Here is a 21,673-nt window from a genome sequence, read left to right on the forward strand (position 1 = left end):
GTCCCAATTTGCAACCTCCTTGTCAGCTCCCTAGTATCACCTTACTTTGTTTCCTTGAATCACTTAAGTTGGTGTAAACTGCCTGTACTCTATGGACCAATGAGGCAGTGAGCCCTACAGCTTGTCGCAGACGGGGTTCAATTGTTGCCCCAATCGAAGTTATACTGCTAGAAGGCATCCTGCCATACTGGAGAGGGCCTGGGCTTTTCTTTCTCTTTCTTTTTGCATTCCAATTTTCTCTTTATTTGATTGGCCCAGGTTAAACTTAATGAAAATGCTAAATATTAACAAGGTTATGGGGAAGACAAGCACTGTCTTCAGGAGGAGAATTTGACAATATCAACAAAGGTTTTTATTTTTTTATCTTTTAAATAGTATATTCTATTTTTTTAATATAATTTACTGCCAAGTTCGCTAACATACAGTGTCTACAGTGTGTTCTTGGTTTGGGGTGTAGATTCTCATGATTCATCGTTTACATACAACACCCAGTGCTCATCCCAACAATGCCCATCATGCATTTTCCCCTCTCCCCTTTCCCCCCATCAACCCTCAGTTTGGGCCTGGGCTTTTCAATTAGCTTATGGAGAGGCAGTGTAGCACAACTAGGAGCTTGGCCTCTGAAGCTAGATGACATGGATTCAAATACCACACCTGCCCTTCCCTAGTGGTATGACTTCAGGCAAACTACACAGCTTCTCTTTAGCTTATCTCCCCCAGCTATTTAATAGTGAGATCATCATAATAACAGTACCTATTTCCTGATTGCTTCCAGGACTAAATGAGTTGATACATATAAAGTGCCTAGAATAATACTGAGTGCAAAGTGGATACTCAAATGTCAGTTATGGTTATGTTGCTCAAGTTTTGCATTTGCCACTTGCTAGATGTGTCACCTCTGTAAGCCTCAGCTTCCTTGGCTATAAAATGGGGATTCTAGGGGTGCCTGGATGGCTCAGTCAGTTGAGTGTCCGACTTCAGCTCAAGTCGTGATCTTGCAGTTCGTGAGTTCGAGCCCTGCATCGGGTTCTGTGCTGACAGCTCAGAGACTGGAGCCTGCTTTGAATTCTGTGTCTCCCTCTCGCCCTGCCCCTTCCCTGCTTGCACTCTGTCTCTCTCAAAAATAAATAAACATAAAAAAATAAAAAATAAAAAATTATTTAAAAATGGGGATCCTATTATACCTTAATCTCAAACAATTGTTAAATGAAATAATCTGATAATATGTGAAAAACTAACTGGCATGAAGTATGAGGAATGTAAGTGCATGCTGATTTTAGTTCTCTTAAAGTACTAAGGAGCTAATTAGCTCCCTAACCTCTTTCAGGGGCCATAAGGAGCAGAATCTCAACCCTACTTCAGACAGCCACCGACCATCACAACCACCTTGGTCATTTGACCTGGGGTGTCCTATCCCATATTGTAAGTTTTCCTATGTCTGGCATGTACATGTGTGTGTTCAGGTGGCAGGGGAAGAAACAGGCATGAAGTGGCTTCACATATCTGAAAGCCTAGTGTATAAGCAGACTTGCTGAGCTGGTCTAACTGGCATCGGGAACCCATTGTGTCCCCTTCCTTCAGAGTACAAAAGGAGAGGCATGGTGTGGGCACAGGCACACCTGCATTGCTGCTACCAACTGCTGCAACCTTCACATTTCATCTCCTTCTCTTATGGAGCTACCAGCTCTGGGCCAATACTCCTGCAAGCCATCATGTCCTTTCCCCCAACTTCAGCCTACTTCCTCTACTGTCTACTCGCAGGACCTTCTTTCAGCAAACATTTCAAACTAAGCTCAAATCTCCCTTTAGTTTAGGAGACAATAACTCACACTCAAAAGATGATAACTCTCTGGTAGTCACTGTTCTAAGTGCTTTACCCATGTTCCACCATTTAATCCTCTCAACCAACTTATGAAGTAAGTTATTACTTGCATTTTTTTTTTCACATGGGGAAGCTTAGGAATTTGAATGCAGGCAGTCTGGTTCCAGCATCAGTGATTTTTTAATCATTATTTTATATTTCCTCTCCTCTTTGCTTCAACATTTTGTCTTAAGTATTTCCAAGCATCCAGAAAAGTTGAACAAGTTTACAATCATCTATATACCCACGACTTAGATTCTGCAATGATTATGTTACTACATCTGCCTGATTCCATACCTATTCACTCCTCTACCCATCCACCAATCTATCTTACATTCTTGATGCATTTTTTTTTTAATTTTTTTTTGTCAACGTTTTTTATTTATTTTTGGGACAGAGCGAGACAGAGCATGAACGGGGGAGGGGCAGAGAGAGAGGGAGACACAGAATCGGAAACAGGGTCCAGGCTCTGAGCCATCAGCCCAGAGCCCGACGCGGGGCTCGAACCCACGGACCGCGAGATCGTGACCTGGCTGAAGTCGGACGCTTAACCGACTGTGCCACCCAGGCGCCCCTCTTGATGCATTTTTAAAGTGACAAAGAGATTTATCCCCATAAATTTGAAAACTTAAAGAAAATAGACAGATTTTTCTTGATGAATTACCAAAGCTCACTCAAAAAGAAAAAGATAATTGAAATGACCTGTATCTATTAAAGAAATGGAATTTGTAGTTTAAAATATTTCCACAAAGAAAACTCCAGGTCCCGATGGCTTCGATGATAAATTCTACTAAACATTTAAGGAAGAAATAATACCAGTAGTATGCAAACTCTTTTTGAAGATGGAAGAGGAGGAACAACCTCCCGACATATTTGGTAAGGCCAGCACCTTGTCATGAAAACCAGACAAGGACATTATAAGAAAACTACAGACCAAAATCCCTGATCATCATAAACACAAAAATCCCTAACAAAATATTAGCAAATCTAGTCTTGTTCTTATTTCAAAAATCAATCAATAGAATTCACCGTATCAATAGAGTAAAAGAGAAAACTATAAGATCACTTCAATAGATATAGACAAAGCATTTTAAAGAATCCAGCATCTGCTCCTGACGAAAGCTGTCAGCAAATTAGGAATGGAAGGGAACTTCCTCAAGCCGTCAAAGGGCATCTATGAAAACTTATAGCTAACATCAAACTTAATATGGAGAGATTAGGAACAATGCAACACTAGCCACACTTACTATTTCTACTAAACATTGTGTTGGAGGTCCTAGACAGTGCAAGAAGGCCCCCCCCCCTAGAAAATGTATACACAATAGAAAGGAAGATAAAAAACAATTTCATTTGCAGATGACATGATTGTCTATATAGAAAATCTTTTTAAAATCTACCACAAAGCTACTAGAACTAGTGAGTTTGGCAAGGTTGCAGGATACAAGACCAATATACAAAATTAAATTGTATTTCCATATAGTATTAACAATGAATTTTAACTTGACATTAAGAAAACAATACCATTTACAATAGCATCAAAAACATGAAATTCTAGGGATAATAGCTAAATATTTGCAACATTTGTATGCTGAAAACTATAAGTTGTATACATCAATATACTTCAAAAACATCAGCATACATATTAAATAAAGTTTGATATTTGTTTATAATATTTGTAGGCAAAATTTACTTGCAAGGAAATGCACAAGTATTAAGTGCACATTTGTTGAGTTTCAATGAATGCATACACCTGTGTAACTCAAATGGTTATCAAGATACAGAACACTACCACCATCTGACAAAGTTCCCTCATGCGTTTTCCTGCTCAGTCTCTGTGGCACCTTCCATAGGTAACCAGTGTTTTCTTGTTTCCCACAGAATAGCTGTTATAGAATGTTACATAAAAGGAATAGCATATACTCTTTTGTGTAAGGCTTCTTTCACCCCTAAGTTTCCTTTTTTTTTTCTTCAAAGAATGTGTATTGAAGAACTCCACACACTAAGTCATTCAGGAGTGTCTGCCTCTGCAACAACAGTTCAACACAGGAATTAACTTCTGATTTGAGTGCACCAGCCAAAAGGTGGTGCTAGGGAAGCCATGGGGAAGGAACCTGGCAGTGAGCTGGTAAGGACATAGGGGATCCTCTCAGGAGTCCCTTGGGGGATTGGCAGTAGCCTGTGTTTGGGGGTGGGGGGTAGGTTATAACCAGAGTATAACAACAGCTAGTCTAGACCTGGGCCTCTGACAAAGATAGGCTGGAGAAGGGCATAAGGATTTGTTTTTTAGAAAACCTGGGGGACATTTACAAGTTTTGCAGGTCCAAGTAGTTTTTCAAGCAGGAATTGGAAGGGAATAAGTGCTATTTTCTGTCAGGCATTAGACCTGTTTGATCTTCACAACTGATATATGAGGCAGCCATTATTTTCCTCTACTTTAGAGATGAGGTAATAAGACTTCTCTCAGTACTGGCCATTTTATGAGGTAAAAGTTCTGTTTTTTTCCCCTTTAAAAATCATGTACCTGTGGGGCACCTAGGTGGCTCAGTCGGTTGAGCATGTGATTCTTGGTTTCGGCTCAGGTCAGGATCTCACAGTTTGTGAGTTCAAGCCCCACATCAGGCTCTGCGCTGACAGTGTGGACCCCACTTGGGATTCTCTCTCCCTCTCTCTGCCCCTCCCCTGCTCATGTTCTCTCTCTCTCTCTCTGTCTCAAAATAAATAAATAACATTTTTAAAAGGTCATGTAATGCAAGTTTTGGTGGTTGAATGACTTACTTGCTCAAGGTCACTCAGATACCAATTTTACAGTCAGGATATACATCCCAGTTCTGTCCATTTTGTGAGGCAAATGTCATTTTCATCTAAAGATGGGTTAACTGCAACTTTGGTGGCTGAGTGTCTTACCCAAGGTTACTAAGCTACCACTTGGATAAGCCAGGGCTATACAGTTTAAAGGAATTGTAATCATTACATTTTCCAATGATTTGCCTCACTTTTTCCTCACCAAGAGAATAATGGAAGCAAAACTATCCAAGAACCAAGTCCTTACCTGCACTGTCAGCTTCCTGGGTTTCCAAGTGTTGCTAGGTGCCAAACTGCCATCCTCAGGGCTACTGTGCTGGGGATTATGATAGCAAGCTGAACACCGGATGCATTGGTGGTGGTGGCACCGACAGTTGTAGCAGTTTGGCATCATATTTCTCTTTCGCAAAGCAGGGCAGATTTCCCCAGAACAATACATGCAAGGGTCATGGACTATGGCTCCCTGGACACTGCAGGAGTAGGAGCAGGTCCTGTGGTAGTCAAAATCCCCACAGTGCAGCGACTTACAGCACATGGATGGTTCTAGACCTTTGCTTGCAAAACATTCTGAGTATGTAGGAGTTTCTGACTGAAGGGGTGACACCGAATGATATGATTTGTCTGTGGCATGATATGGTTGGTCTGTAGAATGATATGATTGGTCCATTGGATGGCACCTCAATTCCCTATAGCTGGAGCTCATTGGCTGGAAGTTTTGGTCTATAGGTTTTGGTCTCTGGGTAAAAGTCTTATTGCTATGAGTGGTTAAACCTGGCAAATGTGATGTAGATAAGGATTTGCTACTCTCTTCAAAGAACTTTCTTCTGTCTGCAAAGGGAAGGAGGATGGCTTCCTCCCCAGCTTGGGCAGTAGAAACCTTCAATTCCTTGCTGTCACTTGGGTTAGAAGGGCCTTCCATGGATAGTGCCACATGTGGCTGTAGGTTGTTCTCTGGAGACCATCTCCAGTGACCTCCACAGACTCCACGGTGAACATTTGTTTTCTCAGAGTCTGAGGAGGACAGGTCAGATGCTTTCCACCAGGTGTTCAGGCCAAAAGAGGGCTGGCCAGGCCTCTGGCCAGGGCTTATTTGTCCCTCTAAGCCTGTCCTGGATTCATGGCTCTCAGTGGCTTGGGTGAGGCACTCTGAAGACCTAGCCTTGAGTATCATGCTCTTGTTGAAGAGCTTGTCCCTGGGGCTAGGTGGTTTTTTATATGAAGATAGAAGACATGAGTTCGAGGCAGAACGTGGAGTACTTTCTAGGGGCTCCTCAGTCTCTTCCACTGGGTCCTTAGTGTCACACAGCTGTGACAAGGGATTCTTGCTCTTCTGGAGCTGGGCCTTCCTCCTCTGAATCTCATTACGCAGATTGGTAGCAAAACGCTCACTCTTACGCCGGTTTTGGATTGAGCGGCCCCGGGGCCCTCTATTTCGTCTCTCACCTACCTGGCCACATTCCTTGGGTTCACTGTCCCCTTCTTCAGTAGCCTCCATGATGCCAGCTACTTTAGTGGTTGAATAACAATCCCTGGTTTGTTGAACAAGGGAGCCAGAGGCAGAGGGCTGCTGGCTGGCTAATTCACTGCTTGCTCTACAGGCTCTGTTTGGGTCCCGGAAACTTATCTCTGGAGGGTGTCCATCAGCCTCTCCATGTGGGGAACTGCTTGGGCTCTGCTGTCCTGAACCCAAAGACCTGTCATCCACTTGCCTGGTCTTTCTCTCTTTGCTAGGCTGGTCCTGGGTTCTTCCTGTGGAGGAACATGGACTTTTCTTCCCTGTGTGGCTGCTATGCAAAGGTGACAGAGTCCACTCATGCCCATCCTCCCCGGTTGGGAGCTCCGTTCCCTTGCTGCCCCTCATATCAAGGTGTACATGCTGTAAATGGGATTCCAGAAGCTGTTCAGGGGCACTATGACGATGCCCCATGGGTCCTGTGAGGTGTGGAGGGCTTCCAAGAGAAGCAGCCTTAGTTGGTTCTGCTGAAGCCTTCTTGAGTGGGCTGGAATCTATGCTGGAAGCTTTGTCATACACTTTTGGGAATCCAACGGCTTTGGCTGAGGCCTCCATCAGTAGATGCTCAGAGTCCTGCTGGCCGGATTCAGGACCTTGGCTGAGCTCACAGTTCTGATGGCCCTCATTTGTCACTTGGTCTTGCCCGCTGAGGCAGCAGAACCTGTTAGGGTTCCTTGGGGATAGCATGGTGTCTAAGCTCACTATCTCCTTCTGTTGCAAGGAGTCCACATGCTCAGAGGTCCAATGCTGCTCTCCATTAAGGAGCTGGGCTCTGGAGGCCTGAAGGCTGTCTCGCCTCACTGGAGGCTGTGGTGGGCCTCTGATAGCCTTGGCAGGCCCAGAGTGGTGGGCCTCCTGTGGACGGGATGACATCTGGGAGCTGGGAGTCAGGTGACCCCCATTGGTGGTGCGCCGGCTACCTCCAGAGGTCTCAGTCACATTGGGCCGGCCACTGGCAGCTTTTGTTGGCCCCGGGCCTAGCATGATGCAGTCTGCAGAGCCTGGCTCTTCTGGCTTGAGGGAAAGGGCACAGTCAGAGGCATTTGAGCTGGCTGAGAAGGAGCTATAGGCTGAGTCACGCTGGTTGGGGTACATGTTCTGATCCATGGGCAAGAGGTGGCCCTCATAGGAAGGTTGGCCTGGTTGCTCCAGGCTCTCCATGCTGCCAATGGAGCTGCTTTTCTCAGTGCTGCAGTGCCGGGAGAGTGGACACCACTGCACACACACGTCACTGCAAGACACAGGGCACACTGGTTAGTTAGCCAAATTACCACATCCCTCTCCCGCCATGGCCAGCCCTGCCATGGGAGAAGGCAGAACAACTCAGAGGCACCCGTGCCACATATAAGAAGGAGATAAGGCAAAAAAAGGAAGAAGGGAAACAGAGAAAGATATGGATACTGGGGCGCCAGAGAGACGTGGTAAAATGGGAGACAAAACAACATATGGAAACAGGAGAGGGCAAGATCCCAAAGAGTAAAAGTGTAAGAACTCCACTGGGGCTTGTGCTCTGTTTCCCTGCCGCCAGTGAGTCTAGAATTGCTTCTGGCCTGTCACTGTCCTTAGGAAGTCAGCATGTGGCTCTCTGCCAGGAGAGACAATCACAGAATATTAGTATTAGAGAGAGACTCTAAAGGGTTGATTCAATTTCAGCCAGCCCACTTTGTAAATCACTGGCTGTCAAATTTGAATGTACATCAGACGCACAGGGAGGACTTGTCCAAACAACACAGGTTTTCGGGCCCCATCCCCAGAGTGTTAAGTCTGGGTGAATCCTGAGAATTTTTGCCTTTGACAAGTCCCCAGGTGATGTTGGTACTCTTTGTTGGTCCAGGGACCACACTTTTGAGAATTGCTGGAGTAAAGCGAGCCCTGCAAAAGGAAGTGATTTTGTGGAGGTGATTTTCTCAAGATCACCCAGCTGTAGCTTGTGACCCAGACAGGGCTGGAATTTAGGCAGCGTCTGGTTCTCTTCTTGGTAGTAGTGACCATTTACCAAGGACCTACAATGTGCCAGGCACTTTACAATGTCTCATTTCAGACTGAAGGGGACAGATTATTATCCCCCCACCAATAACTGAGAAAACAAGCTTAGCAATGTAAATTGACAAGCTCACATAGCTGCTAAAGAAGCAAAGCTGGAATTTGAACCCAAGCCTCTGTGAGTCCAATGTCTTAGCTCTTCTGCTATACTATTTGTTAAATTGGAATAATAATAATATCTGTATTATTAATAATAATAATATAATATCAGGTTGCTTTGTTGGTGGCATCAGTTAATAAATGTAAAGCTCTTGTCACAGCCCAGGCACCTAGCAAAGGTTCAATACACAGCTAGCTGCTGCTCTCTTGCTTTTTGTTTTAATTTATATTGTTATCAGCACCCTCTGTATCACTAGTGTTGATATTATGGCTGGCCCTGCATACCCATCACTCCCTCATCCCCGATAGCAAAGCCAAACCAGGGAGACCAAGGAAGGAACCGGGATAAGACACAATCTTGAATTTTAAGTACCATTTCCCACAAACAAAGCCAAAGTGAGCCAAGTCATGCCAGTAACTCCCTATGCCTAGAACCTCTGAGGTCACAGACTGTTCTCAGAAAGGCCATAGTTCATAGACCCAGAACTGAGAGGTGGCAAGGGCTCCCAAGATCCCCAGATCAGCCTCCCTTCATACTTGCTTCCTGCCTTGCCACTTAGCCACTCTGCTCATGTGACTTCTGGACTAAGAATCCATCAATTACTTGTTAGTAAGGCAACCTGCCACCCACCCTACCACCCTTCCTGCTGCAGACAACCACACTCCCACTCAAACAGGAGCCAAGCTAAGAATGTGTTTCAGTGTATTCTTCCAGAACAGAACTGCCTCTGCCTGGAGCTCCTGTCTTTTGGTGCTAAATAAAGTCATTGACTGAGGGCAAACTCAACCCTTAGCTTCCCTGAGCCTCATCACCAGAAATTCCTTCTTAGATGGAAGTTCTTATTGTGGAATGGAAAATATAGCTGAGGCCAGCAGCCCTCTGGGCTCTGAGTTTGCAGAAAAATTTCTCTTCCCCTTCTGGGCAGCTGTTTTCACAACAGACAATACTAGGCCCCCTGAATTGAGAGATCCTCATGGCAAATAGACCCTGTTCTTCAGAGAGGTGCCCATTCTGAGGGCTTTGGCCCTGTGACAGAGCTGGTGAACTCTGGATGAGATCACCAGTGAGTCATTGTAGCTAGAGAAGAGAACCAGAACTGAGCCCCAGTGCCCTCCTGCACTGAGACCCGGGGGGATTAGGAGGAACTAGGGGAAAAGACTGAAAATGAGCAGCCACTGAAATAGGATGAAAAGTAGAAGAGTGTTGTGTCTTGCAAGCCAAGTGCAGTATTTCAGGGAAACATTTTCTAGAAGGAAAGGGACTGTCCCAAAGTCACAGAGAATTAGCAGTAAGTAGCCTAGGACTAGAACCCAAGTACTATGGATTCCCACTCCATTTTCCATTATAGCACTCTGGGCTCTATAGCATGCATCTGGAACTAGAGCAGAAGGGTAGGAGTGGCCAGATGGTCTACCCTCCAGTTCATCTTGAAGGGGAGGGCTCTAGACTCACCTTGTGTTGCAGCCGGAATGCCAGGACAAGCTGAAGGCTTCAGAAGGGAAATGCATGGTGGTAGCCACTTCAGGGCATCCTTCCAGCAGCTTGGCCACATGCCATGAGTGTGGCCTACTGACAGGGGTGTTTCTCCTACAGCAAGAAAGGGACAGGAAGTCAGCTTAGGGAACCAGAGCTGAAATCACTTCCCATGCAGCTTCCACCCCCACCCCCTCTTTCCTTTAAATGAAGTAAAACATCTTGCAAGGAGCTGGTATGGGAATCTTAGTGGCCCTCTTCGGCTCCCAGCACTCAAATCTCCTTCGTGCTGAGGATGAGGCATGGACATACAGAATGTCAGTTTCACAGGGCTATCTTGCTCATGGGTGTATCCCAGGCACACACAGCAGTGCCAGACCCATAGTAGATGCTCAGTAAGTATTTGTGGAATAAATGAGTACTGCTGCCCAATCAACAGTGAGCTTACCCTAAGTTGTCTTTGAGGAAAAAAATCAATCTGGACAAACATCCCATTTTTCTCTAAGAAAAGAATAGGCAAGGGGTGCGTAGGTGGCTCAATCAGTTAAGTGTCCATCTTTGGCTCAGGTCATGATCTTGTGGTCAGCAAGTTTGAGCCCCACATCGGGTTCTGTGCTAACAGCTGGGAGCCTGTATCCTGCTTCAGATTCTCTCTCTCTCTCTCTCTCTCTCTCTCTCTCTCTCTTCCCCTCCCCCACTCACACTCTCTCTCAAAAATAAATAAACATTAAAAAATTTTTTAAAGAAAAAAATAGGCAAGTGATAGAGAAGTTCAAAGAAGTCAACACCAGGCTGCAAATCCTCCAATTTTCACTTGTTCCTGTGATAAGCATTCGTTATATGTTTACTTCTTCACAATGTACCGTCTGTGTATAGCTCTGGGGATACAGAGATGAATCAAACATAGTCTTTGCTTACAGATTAGTGGGAGAGAGAGCTAATTTGAATAAAGCATGGTGAAGGCACTGAGGGAGTGAAGGATAAGATGGGCACAGAGGTGAGATGCCTGAGTTTGTAGGCAGAGAGGGAAAAGGAGCCCCAACTCCTGCCAGGGAAAACAGCACGAAGTGGTGAGTGATGCAGTGCTGGGCTGACAGACTGTCTGCTCTGCATGGCGGGGGTACATAGAGGGATACAGGTCTGAGGCCAATGCCCTGGAGGCAACCACAAGGTGTCTGGTGCTGGAGGCTGCAGCCATACTCTTGTACTGACTGGCATAGACAAGACCCATTCCTGTCCTCTGGTATATTCCCCATGAATAGATGCCACCCTTACAAGTGGAGAAGAATGACATGGGGAAGAGCACACGTGGGACCTGGGTAATTCACCAGAAGATAAGGAGAAGGTTGATTAGGGGGGGGGGGGGGGGAGGAAACAGAGAAAAAGAAAGAAAGAGAGAGAAAGAAAGAAAGAAAGAAAGAGAAGAGAAGAGTGAGAGAGGGAGGGAACCTGGGTGGCTCAGTCAGTTAAGTGTCCTACTTCAGCTCAGGTCATGATCTCACAGTTCGTGAGTTTGAGCCCTGCATCGGGCTCTGTGCTGACAGCTTGGAGCCTGGATCCTGCTTCAGATTCTGTGTCTCCCTCTCTCTCTGCCCCTCCCCCACTCATGCTCTCTCTCTCTCTCTCAAAAATACATAAACATTAAAAAAATTAAAAACAAAGAGTGAGAGAGGAAACAAATGACACAGTGGGAGAAAACTGAGAGAGATTATAGAGGAATACATAGTAGAGAGAAATGGTGATAGAGAAAGGGATGAATGACAGAGTAAGAGGAGGATAAATAAGTAGATGAGAGACAGAGACAGAGACAGAGACAGAGAGAGAGAGAGAGAGATGATAGCCTCTTTAATTTATTCAGTCATTTGCTGTGGCAGGCTCCATGCTAGACACTAACAGTGCAGAGTTGACTAAGATAATGGCCCCTGTTTTGAACAAGCTTGTAATCTAGTGAGATAAATCAGCTCTCTACCTCCTAGGAGCAGTAGTGGATAGACTTGAGCTGGATTCCATCCTGGCTGGGAATGCCCCTCACCCTAGTGGAAACACAGAAAATCCCAGCAGTACAAGGTTCTAGAGGCCCAAGGCCTAAAAAGGCAGTCCTGAGGAGAACAGCCTTGCTAGGGAAAACAAGGGTTGAGTGGTAACAGGCCAGACATGGACAAGGAGGTGTAAGAGGAAGGGCAAGGGAAGCTGCTTGTCAAAGGTCAGGAACCAGAGCGACAGGTCAGCAGCACTGGCTAGATTTATGGGGAGGAAAGCCAAGTGAGGCCCCCACTTTTAACTATAGTGTTCTATTATGGGTTTCAGAATGCCCAGCAGGGAATCTAGAGGTACAAGAAGACCTTAGAGCAGGAGGAGGTGGGGGTGCCTGTTCCAGAGTTTCACACACAAAGCCATGTTGTTAGAAATCTTTCCAGCTAATATTACCTGGTAGTCATCCAATAACAACTGTAGATAAAGCAGCTGACAGAAGTACTGTGTATTGCTACATACTAAGAGCCATGTGTTTCTACTAGGTACTATGCTTCCAGGCGCTGAGATACAGTGGAGAACAAGGCACCTCTCTTATTTTGGGCCCTTCTTCCACATCCAGGATTTCTGAAGAGTCCAGGATTTAAAATGTGAGTGGTCAGCCTTGATACCATCTTCCCCCAGCCATCCAATCTTTCATTGAGTTCTACTGGGTCTTCTTTTATATCTTTCTGGCTTTGCCTCTCTCTCTCTCTCTCTCTCTCTCTCTCTCTCTCTCTCTCTCTCTCTCCATTTTCATTGATTCTATTCTACATAATTACACTTCTCCACAGAACCCACCACCAACACCTTCTGTTCTAGTCCAGGCCCTTAACACTATAATGTCCAAAATACCGTGTCAGTCTGCCAGCCAGTCTCTCATTGTTCCATCTCCAGTAATTGCTTTTGGGTCATATCACATCAAACACCAATTGAATTGTGGCATTCACCTATTCAAGAATCTTCCCTGGCTCCATGTTTCTTCCCCTGTCTTGCATCAAATATAAACCGGGTGAGATGTTCAAAGCTGTCTATGAGCTATCTTTACCCACCTGGCCCAATCTCCCATATCTGTGCTCCAGTCATGTCCTGTAAGCAACTTTGCACTTTTGCCATTGGTTCTCCAACAGAATCTAGCACAGGCTCTGTAGATGGACCACCTTGGTTTGAATCCCAGCTCTCCCACTTATGAGACTATTACTTTGCACAGATGACTTCACTTCTCAGAGCTCTAAAATGGGGATAAAAAACCTAATTCGTGGGGTTGTAAAGATCACATGAGACAATGTATGTCAAATGCTTAGAACAAGGTCTGGTAAGCCCTCAGCCTATCTTAGTTATTACTCTGACTATTCTCTTCAGCTGGAATCCCCCTCTAATTTTGTCAGTCTGCATCCCACCTATTCTTTAAGGTGCTGCTCAAGTACCATGTCCTCCAGGGTGCTTGCCCTTACTAATCTAGTCCTCACAATTTATCTTATAATAATATTATGTTTTATATTGCACATCATAATTCCATGTATGACAGTCTCATCCCACCAACTGTATCAGGCCAGTAAGGAAGGAAACAAACATGAGTGAGATGGATCTCGGTTCATATCCTAACTCTACCAATTTGGATGTGTGACTGTACGCAAGGCACTTAACCCATCTGAGCTTTGGTTTTCTTATCTGAAAAAGGGAACAATAATCCTTACCTGGCTAGGTTATGGTGAGGATTAGGGATAATATTTTCAAAGCATCTGAGACACAGCCTGATACATAACAAGTGGTCAATAAATAGCACGTACTATAATAAAGGTTATCAGCTCAGGCTTGTCCTTCTGGATTGTTCAAAAGTACTCCCACCAGATTTGTCTATCTGCTATCAAGGTTTGGCTACACCACTCCTCAGCCACAATTTGAAATGTAGCTAACAAAGGCATCTACTATCTAGGGTCTCTCCAGGAGTTGGAAACAATCCCAAAGAGACAGAAGCAAGGCAATAGGGATTTGGGACCACTGAGAGAAAACCACAAGTTATGGGAAGGAAAATCCTAGCAGAGGAACTGTAGCCAGAGCTGGAGACTTCTAGCCCTAGTTTGGAAAAGGAGAGGAAACTACCAATAGGGTCTAATACTCAGTCTAGTATTATTACTAAACATCCCTAGACTTGGAGACAGTCTACACTGACATTCCACTCCTAGCTGTGTTACCTTGGGCAAGTCACTTCTCTGAGTTGTAGGTTCTTTGTAAAACTATGAAGAGAACCCCTTACTCACGAATTATAGCCTGGATTAAATGCAACCCTGTGTGTGAAACCACTCAGTGTAGTACCTGACATACCATGAACTTTACAAAAACAGAACAGGGACCATTAATTGACCACTTAGATGTGCCAGGCACTAAGCACTTTGTATATATTAGTTGATTCAGTCCTCACTCCAACCTTATCAGTAAGAGCTATTATTATCCTCAGTTTACAGATGAGGAAACAGAGACACAGATAAATTGCTTTTCCAAGAGCACACATAATGAGGATGAGGCTCAGAACCTCCAGCCCTTTCTAGGATACCACAGGACTCCTCCTCCCCAAAGAGGGACTTGACTCAACAAGCTTGTATATCTGAGGCTTCTAGCTGTTTCTACAAGAAGCAGTCAGAAAGGGAAAGTCATGGTGGTCCTTGAGTTTAAACCATACCCTCTTCGGGCAGTGGGGAAGAGTGATGAAGAGAAAGAAGCAGACAGTTGAGAAAATGCCAACCACCAAACATGCAGCTCCAGGCCTAGCCATGGAAGGAATGGCGTCAGTGCCTGCCCTTTCTCCCAAGACTGGCTCAGGTACTGTCATGAACACATACCGTACCATTCATTACTCCAAAGTTCCTTTCTTAGAAAGCAAAGATAAAGGGATACTGAAGAAAGAAAGCAGAAGGGGGAAGAGAGGCAGCAGCCATGGCTACCAGCAGCACCTACCATGGAAGTTGCTCCTGGTGGGGAGACGGCTTAGGAGAAAAACTGGGTATCCAGCCAGCTCAGGTGCTCAACAACCCCTCCAGCCAGCTCCTAGTGCTTCTTTCTGCAGGCTGGATCTTCCCTTAGGTGAGACCCATCTGCCTTCCTGTTAAGACCTCCTGAGATGAGGGGCCATCAGCCCAAGCTGCTGAGTGCGATGCAAAGAGCTCAGGCACAGTCAGGTCCCAGTTCCAAGAACAGAGAGGAGTGGCATTGAAGGCAAGGTATGGCCATCAACCGTTGGACCCAGATGCAGCCACAGCCAGAGGAAGGAAAGCCAGTGTCAAGAGCAGGATAGGAGTGAAGACGCTGCTCCAGAAACCAGCCAGTACCCTGGTGGCAAAGGGAAGGATGAAAGGCAGTTCCAGAAGCACAAACAGTCCCCCTGTTCCCTACTCCAGCCTCCTCTGAGCCCTGGCCCACCCCCTTCCACAGCTCAGGGGCCAATAAGGAAGCTGGGCCCCCAGCCACTGCTAGAACTCAGGAAAGGAGCAAGGAAATGATGTTTGGGAAAGATAAAGCTAGTGTCTAAAAAGAATTTTTAAAAATACACGTAAGAGAGAAAAATACCCCAGACACATACACTTAAAAGAATTCCTGTGCTTCCTGAACTGAGCTGACCCCACCCAGCCATCTCCGTGGGTCCTCTGGGCCCCAGAAAAGGAAAGCCTGGAGCAGCCAAGCCTAGCAGACTCCAGGTCCTGAAGAGCAAGTAGTAAGTACTACAGCTTATTTTACATGGCTGGGGGATAGTGACCTAGAGATTTTCCAAGGTGAATGTCCTGCTGAGCTATACAGACTTACAAACCAGTCTCAGTCATATTTACAGGGTCTGCACTTCCTATGGGCACCTGGAGAGATCCAAAGAAAACTTCATTTTGCAACTGAGATGGTGGTGCTTGGAGTCAGCATCCCTGGCCCTGCCATGAATTCTCTCTGAACTCTGACAACTTACTCCCATTCTCTGAGCTTCTGTTTCCTCTCTGCAAAATAAAACATTGGACTCCATTGTCACAAACAACCCTTCCAGCTATAGCATGTTATGATGTAATAGTCCTAGGCCCCAGGCTGGGGCTTCAAATGATGTCCTCACTGACCTATGTGATAGCCAGAAACCAGAGTGGCCCCACATGATTTTGTTGTATATCCCAGGCCCAAAATCAGGCATCAGGGTTTAATTTCTCTCAGGAATTTAGGGTTGGGGGTTTCCTTTTGTAATACTCCTGATCCCCACTCCAGGTTCCCTTGGCGTCTGGTCCTAATTCCAGCAATTTCTGGCCCAAGAAGGCTTATGTGAGCTCCCTCAGGACAAGAAGTATGCTCAGGACATTTCTCTCTTGGGAAATCATGCCTGGAGGCCCCTTCCCTTCTCTTTCCTCTGTACCACCTAGTGAAGTCTGGGTTGACTTTTTGTGTACTCCCTAAAAGACAGGTGCCATCCAAGTAAGCCCATAGGCTCTCCTTTGGTAGTTAGTACTGTATGGGCAAAGTTTGGGGATTTTATGGGTGTATAATATGGCTTATAGTCTCAGCTTTACCATTCACTACTTGTTTGGTCTTGGGTATGTCACAGAGCCTTCATTTTCTCATCTGCAGGCATTCAACAAATGGTACCTTCTGTTAATATTATCTTCTACACAAAATAGCAATGGGCAAAGTACTGTTAATAGCATGAAAAATGACTTCTTCATTCCAAATGAAGATTAATGAGAAAGGACTAATTTAAAGAAGGTTCAAAACAGATGGTTACCAGAGGGGAGGTGGGTGGGGGGATGGTTTAAACAGGAGATGAGGATTAAGGAATGCACTTGTTGGAATGAGCACCGGAAGACATACGGAAGTGTTGAATCACTACATTGTACATCTGAAGCTCACATAAGGATGTATGTTAACTACCCTTGGATTAAATAAAAACTTAATTAAAACATTTAAAAGAAGAAAAGAAGGTTCAAAAGCCAAACCTATACTCTAGAGAAGAGCTTCTCAAACTTTAATAGGCATATTAATCGCCTGTGATCTTGCTAAAATGCAGATTCTGATTTAGCAGGTCTAGAGCAGGCTCCAGATCTAACTTTCTAACAAGCTCTACAGTAATGCTGATGCTGCTGGTGTGATCACCATCCTTTGACAATACACTGGGGAATACAGTACCATTAACAGTATACTAAAGAATAATTCTTGGTCTGAAAAAGCATGAGGATGAACAGTTTCTTCTCATGTCATTCCTCAGGCCTGGGTGCCCAGCCTTCCCTAATCTTCTAGTTATCAAGTACCTTCCTCCTTTCACTCAGGAACCCAGTGCAAAACAGTGCTTTCCTGATGAGATCTGCTGATCCCCACATCCTAAAAAAATAAAGAACAATGAGTTTGATAGGAGTTGGGTCCTGTCTGTAGCCAGGTGAGGCTGAGAAAATTATGAGTAGAGGAGCAAGCATGTTCATGGGACTTCCTGAGGTACAGGTGGGGCAGGCAGAGGAGATGCGGAATCACCAAATGAGGTGATATGATAGGCAGGTGGGCACAGGTGGAATATACCTGAAAAATTCTTGGGCAAAGGAAGATAAAATAGGAACACTTAACAGTGTGGCCAATTTGGGATTTGGAAAAGAGGCTGGGGGTTGGGGTGAGGGTAAAAGGGGAATCCTCTCACTTAGCAATGCTGAGTTCCAGATTACATTATCAAGTATAACCTCCTATATTTGGGGGAAGGTAAAGATGACTGCTTCTTTCACAAGCACTCAGAAAATAAGAACTTGGCATGGATGCAAGATGAGGATGGGCACATGAAGGTGAAAGTGGCAGATAAGCCAGAAGCTAGCTCCCAGAAGAGTCCTCTGGTAAACACTTGTGAGAGATGAGGAGAGGGAGATGCAAAAATTCTGGATGGGGTGCCTTAGTGGGCTCTTGCCCCAGTATCTTCTGACAGCATTACCCATCTCTGATTCTGGCTCCCAGCAGACCCATTAAGCAATACTTAGAGGCACACAGAGAAAGAGAACCATGGCTTTGCCCCAACCCAGGGCAAGAAGGAAAACATGGCCTGTGTTGCTTGGGATTGTGCTTAATCCGAGGTCTGGGATATAACCTATTGCAGGCTCTTTCCTCTTTTGAAAGTGTTTAGATAAGAGAAGCACAAAAGAGTGTCCTTGATTAGTTTTGTTTACTTTCTGTGGTTCTTCCAGCCTCCCCCTGAACAGTACATTCCACTTGCCCCACATGAAGGAGTCCAAGCTTATTCTGGCCAGCTCTGCAGGAAGGGAAGCCTGCGTACAGACCGGTGGACAGAACAATGCATGGCTTGTTTATCTGACAAAATAGGGGAAAAGCTGCTTGATCACCATGGAAGGATACAGAGCTACTAAGGTCCACTCACACCCCACTGCTAGTGGGGGACCTTGCGGCCTGGTGATCCAGGGACCCTTTCTTATTACAGACCAAATCAAGAGGGAATGTGTGTGTGTGTGTGTGTGTGTGTGTGTGTGTGTGTGTGTATGTGTATATATAATTTTAAAGACAACTTTTACAACAGTGGCTTTCTTGTCTGTCTGGGAAAGTCATAGTTTCGGTCATCTGAAATGTGGGTATTTTACATAGGAGGGTCTTTGGTATGTATACTTCTGTCTCCCCACACTCCCTACCTCCTCCAACCTTCCCTCACCTCTCTGAACAGTCAGGTCAAGCTCTTTCATGTAAATATGCTGGATCCACCTCTCCACCCTCCATCTCAGGATCCGTCCCTGGCTAAAAGGAAACCAAGGACAGTGAATAAGAAAGGGAATATTGCAGTGGAAATAAAGACTCCCTCAAATGCTGTTGTATGTGTCAGGAGGTACCTTTGGGCTCTCCAATTAGAGAATGATAACTTTATCTGATAACGGTCTTTATATTTGACCTTCTGTTTTCATGTATCAATTTTCACATTGAAATCTTTAAAACAGGGGGACACCTATTTTTTTAAAGAAGGCTGGAAAGAGGCAACCTATGAATGATGCAGGAGAGCTTTGCAAATATTAGGGGCTAAAAAGTGCTTAGTATTTTAGAAGCACAGTACCTGTAATTCTCTTTCAGAGTGGGATAGAGAGTATATTTTATTTCTATGTACAGTCTAATAAGACATAGCCATCATAGACTGTTTGTTGTCAATGATCCCAAAGGCAAGAAGGTTGACGGTTCATATTTCACAGCTTCGAGAAACAAGGTGAGCAAATCAAGAATCTGAATAATGAAAGAGAGTTTTTCTCACTTCCCTGTATATACAAAAGCTAAGAGTGAAACACCAGAGGGCTGAGGGAGACTTCAGGAGAGAATATAGGGAAAATGACAATAGGTTCACAGAGAATCATCTGTTGAGCCAGCTTCTGGTGTGATGCCCAATTTCCTAAGCCAACACCCAGAGTGATAAAGAAGGTGGAGGAGGTTTGTCCTCCAGCTCTGGTTTCTATTAGTAATATTTGTAGTATCCCTTGGGAAGGAAGATATGGGAATAATACAAGATTTCCTTTCTTTTCCCTTTAAGCCAAATATCTTCTTCAGCTTAGACTCAGTACTGGAGATGCCACTTTTTCAAGAGGATGGTGAAACCCACAAAGGTTTTTCCTAAAGTTAAGTCTCAAAGCCCTTAGAATTACTTCTGGCCAGTCTTCAACTCATCTCCACTACGAAGGACATGGAGCCCTACGACAATAGCCAACAATAGTGAGGACCCTGGTAGAACCAACAGTACCCACTCCCTCTGCTTTGTGCAAACATGAAAATGAGGAAGGGTCAATGCTCAGCAGAGCTGGACCACAGTGAGCCAGGTGGAAAGCAGTGGGAGATGAGGTTGGGAAAATTCCAAGATCAGATTGTAGAGTTTTCAAAGGCCAAAGCAAGAGGTATGCATTTAATTCTCAGTGCAATGGGAAGCTGCTGGACATTGTTAAGCAGGGGACTACCATGATCTACATTTTATAAATATCTCACTTGGCTGATGAATTTAAGCAGGATGAGAGTAGAATCCAGGCAACCAGTTAAAAAGGCTCTCATAGGTAAGAGATAATAGTGGTTTGTTCTAGGGAAGAAGCAGTAGGGTAGAGAAAAGAAGTTTGATTCGAGAGATCTTGAAGAGGTAGAGCTGACAGTACTTGTTGATGGACTGAATGTGGAGAGTGAGGGAGAAAGAAGAAGCCATGATATTTGGGTCTTTTGGCATCTGTACCTTCTTAACACAGAGTTCATTCCTGAAACTGACTCATTAGTAGTATATATATATATATATATATATATATATATATATATATATATTAAAATGTCGGCAATCTTCACCATTCTCTTATTCAAGCATTTATGGAGCTTCCATCCACAATTTAAGGTGCTTGGAGAGGTACTATGGAACATGCCAAAATGAAGATGATATAATCCCTGTGCTTAAAGAATTTACAATGTGAGAGGGGATGAATAGAAATACCTAAGTAACCACTAAACCCTAACCAGAAAGTTATGTCATTGAAGGAAATGCTAACAAAATGAGGGTTTAAAAAAGGAGAAAGCAAAGGTTAATTAAGGAAGACTTCACAGTGCCTCTGGGCTAAATCTTGAAGACTCAGTTTATTTATTATTTTTAATACAATTTATTGTCAAGTTAGCTAACATACAGCGTATACATTGTGCTCTTGGTTTCAGGAATAAATTCCTGTGACTCATCACTTACATAACAACACTCAGTGCTCATCCCAACAAGTGCCCTCCTCAATGCTCATCGCCCATTTCCCCCTCTCCCATACCCCCCCACCGCATCAGCCCTCAGTTTGTTCTCTGTATTTAAGAGTCTCTTTTGGGTTTGCCTCCCTCTCTGTTTGAAACTATTTTTTACCCTTCCCTCCCCCATGGTCTTCTGTTAAGTTTCTCAAGTTCCACATGAGTGAACTCTGTCTTTCTCTGATTGACTTATTTCACTTAGCATAATACCCTCCAGTTCCATCCACATTGTTGCAAATGGCAGGATTTCATTCTTTCTCATTGCCAAGTAGTATTCCATTGTATATATAAACCTGGCATGACGTCTCCAGTCTCCTCCAGTTTAAACCCAGTCTCGGTTTAAACTGGAGGAGACTGGAGACATCATGCCAGGTTTGCATAAGTAAGAGTGGGAAAAGAAGGAATATGCTGAATGAAGCACAGTTTATATAAGGCACACAGGAAGTAAAGTTAAAATGATGCAAGAAAACGGTGGACTTTAAGTGTCAGTGTATTTACCTCACATAACCCAATAGGCAAGAGAGAGGCTTAGGAAGATACAGAATAGGAGAGCAACATGGTAAAAGCAGTATGTTGGGAAGGTTATTTTGGTAGTCATGTGTAGGTTGAATTGTGTGGATAAATACTGAAAGCATGAAGTGAGGAGGCTTACACAATAGATACAATAAAAGGTAGAGCTAGAACACGACAGTGGGGATATGACAGAAGGGAAAGACGGAAAGAGAACATGAGACACAGAACCAACAAGGTTGGACTACTCATTAAATATGAGAAGGGGGTTAACATGACCATGAAGCACGTGGAAGAAAAGTGGTAGTGCCAACCTAGATAGGGAAGTTGGAGCAGGAGCCAGAGAAATGTTTGATTTTAGACATGAATTTGTTTAACATGCTATCAAATTATGTAGATATACACGCCCAGCAAGCAGCTCAATGTCTGGGCCACAGCGCTAGAAAGAGGTTAGGGCAGGGTATGGACATGTGGTCATTATTCTGAGAGAAGGCAGCTGACATGCTGCATTGGCTATGACTGCCCATGGTAAATGTGTGCAAAGGAAAGACCGTGGATGACAGGTCCCTGTAGAACAGCTAGAGTTTAGGTGGGAGAAGAAGACATGCTAATCAAAGAGACAAAACAATAA

At 44.6% G+C, this 21,673-nt stretch overlaps 1 protein-coding gene across 1 annotated transcript in view; it reads right to left on the reverse strand.

Annotated features, from left to right (window-relative positions):
* SHROOM4 (shroom family member 4) overlaps positions 1 to 21,673 on the reverse strand; it is a 148,097-nt gene that overhangs the window by 42,293 nt on the left and 84,131 nt on the right. Inside the window, exons 4-5 of the mRNA XM_032592055.1 lie at positions 9,772 to 9,906; positions 4,911 to 7,407 (exon numbers count right to left, since the gene is read on the reverse strand). Coding sequence (XP_032447946.1) covers positions 4,911 to 7,407; positions 9,772 to 9,906 — 2,632 coding nt within the window. The remainder of the gene's footprint in view (positions 1 to 4,910; positions 7,408 to 9,771; positions 9,907 to 21,673) is intronic.

This window comes from Lynx canadensis, chromosome X (assembly GCF_007474595.2).
Source record: "Lynx canadensis isolate LIC74 chromosome X, mLynCan4.pri.v2, whole genome shotgun sequence".
Taxonomy (NCBI): Eukaryota; Metazoa; Chordata; class Mammalia; order Carnivora; family Felidae; genus Lynx; species Lynx canadensis.